We start from the raw sequence: 12,774 nt of genomic DNA, 5'->3' as shown, positions 1-12,774 counted from the left end.
GATAACTCCATGCGTACAGATAATGCAGTAGATGTCACCTGCAGTCCTATGTAACACCACAGATAACACAGTGATAACTCTGAGTACAGATAATGTAGTAGATGTCACCTGCAGTCCTATGTAACACCACAGATAACACAGTGATAGCTCTCTGAGTACAGATAATGTAGTAGATGTCACCTGCAGTCCTATGTAACACCACAGATAACAAAGTGATAGCTCTCTGAGTACAGATAATGTAGTAGATGTCACCTGCAGTCCTATGTAACACCACAGATAGCACAGTGATAACTCTCTGAGTACAGATAATGTAGTAGATGTCACCTGCAGTCCTATGTAACACCACAGATAACACAGTGATAACTCCATGCGTACAGATAATGCAGTAGATGTCACCTGCAGTCCTATGTAACACCACAGATAACACAGTGATAACTCTGAGTACAGATAATGTAGTAGATGTCACCTGCAGTCCTATGTAACACCACAGATAACACAGTGATAGCTCTCTGAGTACAGATAATGTAGTAGATGTCACCTGCAGTCCTATGTAACACCACAGATAACACAGTGATAGCTCTCTGAGTACAGATAATGTAGTAGATGTCACCTGCAGTCCTATGTAACACCACAGATAACAAAGTGATAGCTCTCTGAGTACAGATAATGTAGTAGATGTCACCTGCAGTCCTATGTAACACCACAGATAACACAGTAATAACTCTCTGAGTACAGATAATGTAGTAGATGTCACCTGCAGTCCTATGTAACACCACAGATAACACAGTAATAACTCCATGAGTACAGATAATGTAGTAGATGTCACCTGCAGTCCTACGTAACACCACAGACAACACAGTGATACAGTTGCAAGAAAAAGTATGTGAACCCTTTGGAATGATCTGGATTTCTGCACAAATTGGTCATAAAATGTGATCTGATCTTCATCTAAGTCACAACAATAGACAATCACAGTCGGCTTAAACTAATAACACACAAAGAATTAAATGTTACCATGTTTTTATTGAACACACCATGTAAACATTCACAGCGCAGGTGGGAAAAGTATGTGAACCCCTAGACTAATGACATCTCCAAGAGCAAATTGGAGTGAGGTGTCAGCCAACTGGAGTCCAATCAATGAGATGAGATTGGAGATGTTGGTTACAGCTGCCCTATAAAAAACACACACCAGTTCTGGGTTTGCTTTTCACAAGAAGCATTGCCTGATGTGAATGATGCCTCGCACAAAAGAGCTCTCAGAAGACCTACAATTAAGAATTGTTGACTTGCATAAAGCTGGAAAGGGTTATAAAAGTATCTCCAAAAGCCTTGCTGTTCATCAGTCCACGGTAAGACAAATTGTCTATAAATGGAGAAAGTTCAGCACTGCTTCTACTCTCCCTAGGAGCGGCCGTCCTGTAAAGATGACTGCAAGAGCACAGCGCAGACTGCTCAATGAGGTGAAGAAGAATCCTAGAGTGTCAGCTAAAGACTTACAGAAGTCTCTGGCATATGCTAACATCCCTGTTAGCGAACCTACGATACGTAAAACACTAAACAAGAATGGATTTCATGGGAGGATACCACAGAGGAAGCCACTGTTTTCCAAAAAAAACATTGCTGCACGTTTACAGTTTGCACAAGAGCACCTGGATGTTCCACAGCAGTACTGGCAAAATATTCTGTGGACAGATGAAACCAAAGTGGAGTTGTTTGGAAGAAACACACAACACTATGTTTGGAGAAAAAGAGGCACAGCACACCAACATCAAAACCTCATCCCAACTGTGAAGTATGGTGGTGGGGGCATCATGGTTTGGGGCTGCTTTGCTGCGTCAGGGCCTGGACGGATTGCTATCATCAAAGGAAAAATGAATTCCCAAGTTTATCAAGACATTTTGCAGGAGAACTTAAGGCCATCTGTGCACCAGCTTAAGCTCAACAGAAGATGGGTGTTGCAACAGGACAACGACCCAAAGCATAGAAGTAAATCAACAACAGATTGGCTTAAACAGAAGAAAATCCGCCTTCTGGAGTGGCCCAGTCAGAGTCCTGACCTCAACCCGATGGAGATGCTGTGGCATGACCTCAAGAAAGCGATTCACACCAGACATCCCAAGAATATTGCTGAACTGAAACAGTTCTGTAAAGAGGAATGGTGAAGAATTACTCCTGACCGTTGTGCACATCTGATCTGCAACTACAGGAAACGTTTGGTGGAAGTTATTGCTGCCAAAGGAGGTTCAACCAGTTATTAAATCCAAGGGTTCACATACTTTTTCCACCTGCACTGTGAATGTTTACATGGTGCGGTCAATAAAAACATGGTAACATTTAACTCTTTGTGTGTTATTAGTTTAAGCAGACTGGGATTGTCTATTGTTGTGACTTAGATGAAGATCGGATCACATTTTATGACCAATTTGTGCAGAAATCTATATAATTCCAAAGGGTTCACATACTTTTTCTTGCAACTGTAGTTCTTTGAGTACAGATAATGTAGTAGATGTCACCTGCAGTCCTATGTAACACCACAGATAACACAGTGATAACTCTCTGAGAACAGGTAATGCAGTAGATGTCACCTGCAGTCCTATGTAACAGCACAGATAACACAGTGATAACTATCTGAGTACAGGTAATTTAGTAGATGTCACCTGCAGTCCTATGAAACACCACAGATAATACAGTGATAACTCTCTGAGTACAGATAATGTAGTAGATGTCACCTGCAGTCCTATGTAACACCACAGATAACACAGTGATAACTCTCTGAGTAGGGATAATTTAGTAGATGTCACCTGCAGTCCTATGTAACACCACAGATAACACGGTTATTACTCTCAGAGTACAGATAATGTAGTAGATGTCACCTGCAGTCCTATGTAAAACCAAAGATAACACAGTGATAACTCTCAGAGTACAGATAATGTAGTAGATGTCCCATGCAGTCCTATGTAACACCACAGATAGCAGTGATAACTCTCTGCGAACATAGAACACAGTAGATGTCACCTGCAGTCCTATGTAACACCACAGATAAGACAGTAATAACTATGAGTACAGATAATGTAGTAGCTGTCACCTGCAGTCCCATGTAACACCACAGATAACACAGCGATACCTCTGAGTACAGATAATGTAGTAGACGTCACCTGCAGTCCTATGTAACACCACAGATAACACAGTGATAACTCTCAGAGTACAGATAATGTAGTAGATGTCCCATGCAGTCCTATGTAACACCACAGATAGCAGTGATAACTCTATGCGAACATAGAACACAGTAGATGTCACCTGCAGTCCTATGTAACACCACAGATAAGACAGTAATAACTATGAGTACAGATAATGTAGTAGATGTCACCTGCAGTCCTATGTAACACCACAGATAACACAGTGATAGCTCTTTGAGTACAGATAATGTAATAGATGCCATCTGCAGTCCTATGTAACACCACAGATAACACAGTGATAACTCTCTGAGTAGGGATCATTTAGTAGATGTCACCTGCAGTTCTATGTAACACCACTGATAACACGGTTATTACTTTCAGAGTACAGATAATGTAGTAGATGTCACCTGCAGTCCTATGTAAAACCAAAGATAACACAGTGATAGCTCTCTGAGTACAGATAATGTAGTAGATGTCACCTGCAGTCCTATGTAACACCACAGATAACACAGTAATAACTCCATGCGTACAGATAATGTAGTAGATGTCACCTGCAGTCCTATGTAACACCACAGATAACATGGTTATTACTCTCAGAGTACAGATAATGTAGTAGATGTCACCTGCAGTCCTATGTAAAACCAAAGATAACACAGTGATAACTCTCTGAGAACAGGTAATGCAGTAGATGTCACATGCAGTCCTACGTAACACCACAGACAGCACAGTGATAGCTCTTTGAGAACAGATAATGTAGTAGATGCCACCTGCAGTCCTATGTAACACCACAGATTACACAGTGATAACTCCCTGTGTACAGATAATGTAGTAGATGTCACCTGCAGTCCTATGTAACTCCACAGATAACACAGTGATAACTCTGAGTACAGATAATGAAGTAGATGTCACCTGCAGTCCTATGTAACAGCACAGATAACACAGTGATAACTATCTGAGTACAGATAATGTAGTAGATGTCACCTGCAGCCCTATGTAACACCACAGATTACACAGTGATAACTCTGAGTACAGGTAATGCAGTAGATGTCACCTGCAGTCCTATGTAACAGCACAGATAACACAGTGATACCTCTCTGAGTGCAGATAATGTAGTAGATGTCACCTGCAGTCCTATGTAACACCACAGATAACACAGTGATACCTCTCTGAGTACAGATAATGTAGTAGATGTCACCTGCAGTCCCATGTAACACCACAGATAACACAGTGATAGCTCTTTGAGTACAGATAATGTAGTAGATGCCACCTGCAGTCCTATGTAACACCACAGATTATACAGTGATAACTCCCTGTGTACAGATAATGTAGTAGATGTCACCTGCAGTCCTATGTAACACCACAGACAACACAGTGATAGCTCTTTGAGTACAGATAATGTAGTAGATGCCACCTGCAGTCCTATGTAACACCACAGATTACACAGTGATAACTCCCTGCGTACAGATAATGTAGTAGATGTCACCTGCAGTCCTATGTAACACCACAGATAACACAGTGATAACTCTCTGAGAACAGGTAATGCAGTAGATGTCACCTGCAGTCCTATGTAACACCACAGATAACACAGTGATAACTCTCTGAGTAGAGATAATGTAGTAGATGTCACCTGCAGCCCTATGTAACACCACAGATAACACAGTGATAACTCTCTGAGTAGGGATAATTTAGTAGATGTCACCTGCAGTCCTATGTAACACCAAAGATAACACGGTTATTACTCTCAGAGTACAGATAATGTAGTAGATGTAACCTGCAGTCCTATGTAAAACCAAAGATAACACAGTGATAACTCTCAGAGTACAGATAATGTAGTAGATGTTACATGCAGTCCTACGTAACACCACAGACAACACAGTGATAGCTCTTTGAGTACAGATAATGTAGTAGATGCCACCTGCAGTCCTATGTAACACCACAGATTACACAGTGATAACTCCCTGCGTACAGATAATGTAGTAGATGTCACCTGCAGTCCTATGTAACACCACAGATAACACAGTGATAACTCTCTGAGAACAGGTAATGCAGTAGATGTCACCTGCAGTCCTATGTAACACCACAGATAACACAGTGATAACTCTCTGAGAACAGGTAATGCAGTAGATGTCACCTGCAGTCCTATGTAACACCACAGATAACACAGTGATAACTCTCTGAGTAGAGATAATGTAGTAGATGTCACCTGCAGCCCTATGTAACACCACAGATAACACAGTGATAACTCTCTGAGTAGGGATAATTTAGTAGATGTCACCTGCAGTCCTATGTAACACCAAAGATAACACGGTTATTACTCTCAGAGTACAGATAATGTAGTAGATGTCACCTGCAGTCCTATGTAACACCACAGATAACACAGTGATAACTCTCTGAGAACAGGTAATGCAGTAGATGTCACCTGCAGTCCTATGTAACACCACAGATAACACAGTGATAACTCTCTGAGAACAGGTAATGCAGTAGATGTCACCTGCAGTCCTATGTAACACCACAGATAACACAGTGATAACTCTCTGAGTAGAGATAATGTAGTAGATGTCACCTGCAGCCCTATGTAACACCACAGATAACACAGTGATAACTCTCTGAGTAGGGATAATTTAGTAGATGTCACCTGCAGTCCTATGTAACACCAAAGATAACACGGTTATTACTCTCAGAGTACAGATAATGTAGTAGATGTAACCTGCAGTCCTATGTAAAACCAAAGATAACACAGTGATAACTCTCAGAGTACAGATAATGTAGTAGATGTTACATGCAGTCCTACGTAACACCACAGACAACACAGTGATAGCTCTTTCAGTACAGATAATGTAGTAGATGCCACCTGCAGTCCTATGTAACACCACAGATTACACAGTGATAACTCCCTGCGTACAGATAATGTAGTAGATGTCACCTGCAGTCCTATGTAACACCACAGATAACACAGTGATAACTCTCTGAGAACAGGTAATGCAGTAGATGTCACCTGCAGTCCTATGTAACACCACAGATAACACAGTGATAACTCTCTGAGAACAGGTAATGCAGTAGATGTCACCTGCAGTCCTATGTAACACCACAGATAACACAGTGATAACTCTCTGAGTAGAGATAATGTAGTAGATGTCACCTGCAGCCCTATGTAACACCACAGATAACACAGTGATAACTCTCTGAGTAGGGATAATTTAGTAGATGTCACCTGCAGTCCTATGTAACACCAAAGATAACACGGTTATTACTCTCAGAGTACAGATAATGTAGTAGATGTCACCTGCAGTCCTATGTAAAACCAAAGATAACACAGTGATAACTCTCAGAGTACAGATAATGTAGTAGATGTCCCATGCAGTCCTATGTAACACCACAGACAGCAGTGATAATTCTCTGCGAACATAGAACACAGTAGATGTCACCTGCAGTCCTATGTAACACCACAGATAAGACAGTAATAATGATGAGTACAGATAATGTAGTAGCTGTCACCTGCAGTCCCATGTAACACCACAGATAACACAGCGATACCTCTGAGTGCAGATAATGTAGTAAATGTCACATGCAGTCCTATGTAACACCACAGATAACACAGTGATAGCTCTTTGAGTACAGATAATGTAGTAGATGCCACCTGCAGTCCTATGTAACACCACAGATTACACAGTGATAACTCCCTGCGTACAGATAATGTAGTAGATGTCACCTGCAGTCCTATGTAACACCACAGATAACACAGTGATAACTCTCTGAGAACAGGTAATGCAGTAGATGTCACCTGCAGTCCTATGTAACAGCACAGATAATACAGTGATAACCATCTGAGTACAGATAATGTAGTAGATGTCACCTGCAGTGATATGTAACACCACAGATAACACAGTGACAACTCTCTGCGTAGAGATAATGTAGTAGATGTCACCTGCAGTCCTATGTAACACCACAGATAACACAGTGATAACTCTCTGAGTAGAGATAATGTAGTAGATGTCACCTGCAGTCCTATGTAACACCACAGATAACACAGTGATAACTCTCTGAGTAGAGATAATGTAGTAGATGTCACCTGCAGTCCTATGTAACACCACAGATAACACAGTGATAAATCTCTGAGTACAGATAATGTAGTAGATGTCACCTGCAGTCCTATGTAACACCACAGATAACACAGTGATAGCTCTCTGAGTACAGATAATGTAGTAGATGTCACCTGCAGTCCTATGTAACACCACAGATAACACAGTGATAACTCTCTGAGTAGGGATAATTTAGTAGATGTCACCTGCAGTCCTATGTAACACCAAAGATAACATGGTTATTACTCTCAGAGTACAGATAATGTAGTAGATGTCACCTGCAGTCCTATGTAAAACCAAAGTTAACACAGTGATAACTCTCAGAGTACAGATAATGTAGTAGATGTCCCATGCAGTCCTATGTAACACCACAGACAGCAGTGATAATTCTCTGCGAACATAGAACACAGTAGATGTCACCTGCAGTCCTATGTAACACCACAGATAAGACAGTAATAATGATGAGTACAGATAATGTAGTAGCTGTCACCTGCAGTCCCATGTAACACCACAGATAACACAGCGATACCTCTGAGTGCAGATAATGTAGTAGATGTTACCTGCAGTCCTATGTAACACCACAGATAACACAGTGATAGCTCTTTGAGTACAGATAATGTAGTAGATGCCATCTGCAGTCCTATGTAACACCACAGATTACACAGTGATAACTCCCTGCATACAGATAATGTAGTAGATGTCACATGCAGTCCTATGTAACAGCACAGATTACACAGTGATAACTCTCTGAGTACAGATAATGCAGTAGATGTCACCTGCAGTCCTATGTAACACCACAGATAACACAGTGATAACTCTGAGTACAGATAATGTAGTAGATGCCACCTGCAGTCCTATGTAACACCACAGATAATACAGTGATAACTCCCTGCGTACAGATAATGTAGTAGATGTCACCTGCAGTCCTATGTAACAGCACAGATTACACAGTGATAACTCCCTGCGTACAGATAATGTAGTAGATGTCACCTGCAGTCCTATGTAACAGCACAGATTACACAGTGATAACTCTCTGAGTACAAATAATGCAGTAGATGTCACCTGCAGTCCTATGTAACACCACAGATAACACAGTGATAACTGAGTACAGATAATGTAGTAGATGTCACCTGCAGTCCTATGTAACACCACAGATAACACAGTGATAACTTTCTGAGTACAGATAATGTAGTAGATGTCACCTGCAGTCCTATGTAACACCACAGATAACACAGTGATAACTCTCTGAGTACAGATAATGTAGTAGATGTCACCTGCAGTCCTATGTAACACCACAGATAACACAGTGATAGCTCTCTGAGTACAGATAATGCAGTAGATGTCACCTGCAGTCCTATGTAACAGCACAGATAACACAGTGATAGCTCTCTGAGTACAGATAATGTAGTAGATGTCACCTGCAGTCCTATGTAACACCACAGATAACACAGTGATAACTTTCTGAGTACAGATAATGTAGTAGATGTCACCTGCAGTCCTATGTAACACCACAGATAACACAGTGATAACTCTCTGAGTACAGATAATGTAGTAGATGTCACCTGCAGTCCTATGTAACACCACAGATAACACAGTGATAGCTCTCTGAGTACAGATAATGCAGTAGATGTCACCTGCAGTCCTATGTAACAGCACAGATAACACAGAGATAACTCTCTGAGTACAGATAATGTAGTAGATGTCACCTGCAGTCCTATGTAACACCACAGATAACACAGTGATAACTCTCTGAGTACAGATAATGTAGTAGATGTCACTTGCAGTCCTATGTAACACCACAGATAACACAGAGATAACTCTCTGAGTACAGATAATGTAGTAGATGTCACCTGCAGTCCTATGTAACACCACAGATAACACAGTGATAACTCTCTGAGTACAGATAATGTAGTAGATGTCACCTGCAGTCCTATGTAACACCACAGATAACACAGTGATAACTCTCTGAATACAGATAATGTAGTATATGTCACCTGCAGTCCTATGTAACACCACAGATAACACAGTGATAACTCTCTGAGTACAGATAATGTAGTAGATGTCACCTGCAGTCCTATGTAACACCACAGATAACACAGTGATAACTCCCTGCGTACAGATAATGTAGTAGATGTCACATGCAGTCCTATGTAACACCACAGATAACACAGTGATAACTCTCTGAGTACAGATAATGTAGTAGATGTCACCTGCAGTCCTATGTAACACCACAGATAACACAGTGATAACTCTCTGAGTACAGATAATGTAGTAGATGTCACCTGCAGTCCTATGTAACACCACAGATAACACAGTGATACAGAAAGGGGGCGTAAGGGGGGAATTTGTGCTGCGCGCTCTGCCATGCTGAACTGGGGTGGTGGGGGGGGGGGCGGTTTGTGCCACGCTCAGCTATCTATAAAGGGTGGGGCATTAACCCTTCAAGCATTGGGCTGCTGCCATGGCAGAGCAGCGGCCCGATGGTTAGCCCCTCCCAGACAGCGGTCTCTAAGGACCGCGGCATAGAAGGGGTTAAACGGACGTTTTCAAGCAGAGTGTCATCTGTATGTTGCAGCTGACACTCTGCACCGCTCTGTCATCCTCAAGGAGAAGGGTGGAGGAGTGAAGGGAGACATTGTGTGCTCCCATATCGAGCGAGGAGGAGTTATAGAGAATCACTCAGAGGTCAAACAAAAATGAAAATAAATAAATAAATAAACACAACCAATTGGAGAAATGATTTTCTCCACAAAACAAATTAATGTATTTTTTTTTATTTTTTTTACAAAGGTGTCCATATTCTTTAAGCTGTTTCCCCTTTAAGCTGTTTCCCCCCCCCCCCCCCCCCCCAGCAGCACATTAAGGGTCCATTCACACGTCCGCAAAATGGGTCCACATCCATTGCAATTTTGCAGAACAGGTGCGGAACTGTGCTGTGCTGTTCGCATTTGCGGATCCGCACTTCCGGATCCGTACGTCCGTTCCGCAAAAAAATAGAACGTGTCCTATTGTCCGCAATTGTGGAGAAGAAAAGGCATTTTCTATGAGAGTGCTGGTGAAGTGCGGTCCTCAAAATGCGGAACGCACATTGCCGGTGTCCGTGTTTTGCGGATCCGTAATTTGCGAACGTGTGAATGGACCCTAATGGGGGTAATTCTTCCCTCTGTACTAGTAGAACAGATGTAATATTTAATTAATAACTAATTAAGTAGAGACTTCTTAGCCTTTATAAGGACATGTAGCCCCTCCCACCTTGTGTTTATTATAAAGAAGGAACCTACTTGAGAAGCTTGTGCTGCTGTTAGGACTAAGGGAAAACAGATTAATGTTAGAAATCAGTGCTCCCCTTATGTCCTAAGCAGCAAAACAAAAAAGGGGAATTAACCAGGAGTTACCCTGTGTGGCAGAACTCAGAATTGACCTCACTAGAGCCTTCCCTTCGAGAACTGGATATTCAACATATACCGTAATTCAAGCACCAAGCTCCACACCAAATCAGATGAGACTTTACTAAGGGCTCTCCATTAATCTGATACTGGTGTCTGAAGCTGTAAAGCTGCTGCTATTGTGTTTTTAATCTCCACTAATGCTCTTTACATTTCATCACCTCTAGGCAGAACGACTTAGCGTCCTTTGGGACAGAGGTGCTCTTAATTTTCATGGTTTCAGCCCATGTTTACAACGAAAGGGGCAAAACTAATTTTCTTTCATTTGAATATCTAGATACCTGGAGATGCTGCTGGGAGGGGATAAGGCTCAAGAGCACATAGTTGCTACACTTTCTTAATATTCCCCAGTACTCTGCAGGAAACCATGAGGAACCTGAATACTGTGACAACCAAGAGAGAAATTGTGTGACTATGGAGGACACTGTGTCCTCCCACTTCGGCGAAACCACGTGAGCAAGGTCAATGACAATGGACGTCAAGAACCAGAGCACAGGCTTCTCCTCCCACACACAATTTCTTATACTTGGATTCCCCGACTTCTTAGAGCACAGGATCCTCCTCATCATCCCCTTTCTGTTGGTCTATATTGTGGTTCTGGTGGGGAACGTTCTGATCATGTCCAGGATCTGGGTGGAGAAGACTCTCCAGTCCCCTATGTACACACTCATCTCTGTCCTCTTTGCACTAAATGTTTCTTGCACCACCACCATTATGCCGCCCTTCCTACTCAGCTTGGCCTCAAAAGTCTTCCAGATCTCCTTGTCAGGTTGTTTGGTGCAGATGTTTCTGATCTACTTGACCATTGTTCTTGAGTCAACAGTGGTTGTGTTGATGGGTTTGGACAGATACATTGCGATCTGTAAGCCACTGCGTTACCATGACATCATGACCACGCGGTTCCTGCTGCTGCTCATGGCGGTTGGTCTTCTTCGAGGAGTCCTCCTCATTTGCCCCATTGTTATATCAGTTTCCAAGGTCCAGTTCTGCAATTCAAACATAATTCAAAGCTTTGCCTGCGAGAACATGGTGCTCCTCAACCTGGGCTGCGGAGACATTTCCAAGGTGCACATCACTGGACTGTTTATCAGGATCTTCGTCTCAGTGTTTGACGGAAGCCTCATCCTGATCTCTTACCTGGACATCTTCCGCATTGCCATGAGGATCATCAGAGGACCAGCCCTGAACAAGGCCTTGCACACCTGCGGCACTCACCTCATGGTGTCCACGCTCATCTACACTTGTGGACTCTTATCCTCCATCCTCTATAGGATCGGAGACGCCATACCGGTCAACATGCAGAACCTCATCAGCGCCATATACTTTTTCTTTCCAGCCATGGTCAACCCAATAATTTATGGCCTGAGGGTGAAGGAGATTAGGATCTGCCTGGCGAAGATTTATGGGAAGAGGAAATTAAATCTGAAGAAACTGACACAAAGTAGCAAAGTAACCTCAATACAAACTCTACAATAATACTGGGGGAGGGGCTATGTAAAGTGAGGCAGAATTGTGACTGCAGCTCCGGAAGTGACTGGAGATTAGGGCTGGCCATACACTATAACTTGGGATTAATGTAAGGCCGTACCCTTGAAGCAGAGTCATGGGGGTGCACAACTTTGATGTGTCATACTAGTATAGATCACACCATAAGAGCATAACTCCCATCCTGTCCATTTTTTCTGGTGTCAATAATAGTAATGTTATAAATCATTCCTGAGACTAATGAAATAAATGCAGGTGGAAAAACAGGTGATTGTTATTTTCTTTGAATGATTCACATATATATTCTGAACACAATAGCATTAACTCAGAGACCACTGAGGAAGCTGTTGGATCCGGCGATACGTGTGGGGCGTTGGACCTATGTACCCTGCCTGTCTATACTTATATCTGATGAGTATTTGCATTATTTTGATGTCATATTTATTGCACATGATGAATTCTGTACTCTTCTGGCGCACTACATTTGTCCGTATTTAGGACTTGATTATCATAGGTATGTGGATCGGACGTATAGTTTTGTCCTAACACATGGTTGTTATTGTATACAATGCTTTTCACTTTTGC

The 12,774-nt window shown here is 42.1% G+C and overlaps 1 protein-coding gene across 1 annotated transcript; it reads left to right on the top strand.

Annotated features, from left to right (window-relative positions):
* The first annotated feature begins 11,193 nt into the window (after positions 1–11,193).
* Positions 11,194–12,180, top strand: LOC120994104 (putative olfactory receptor 52P1). The gene has a single exon (XM_040422562.1). It carries the CDS (start codon positions 11,323–11,325, stop codon positions 12,178–12,180), a length of 858 nt encoding a protein of 285 aa, XP_040278496.1. The 5' UTR covers positions 11,194–11,322.
* The last annotated feature ends 594 nt before the right edge of the window (positions 12,181–12,774 follow it).

The sequence above is a fragment of the Bufo bufo genome, chromosome 3, assembly GCF_905171765.1.
Source record: "Bufo bufo chromosome 3, aBufBuf1.1, whole genome shotgun sequence".
NCBI classification, from domain to species: Eukaryota; Metazoa; Chordata; class Amphibia; order Anura; family Bufonidae; genus Bufo; species Bufo bufo.
Note: the sequence above shows the minus strand (reverse complement) of the source record. Positions and strands in the feature narration are given on the sequence as shown.

Bases quoted from the DNA above. Each gene is read 5' to 3' on its own strand.
- LOC120994104 (XM_040422562.1), top strand. From the start codon at position 11,323: ATGTCCAGGATCTGGGTGGAGAAGACTCTCCAGTCCCCTATGTACACA.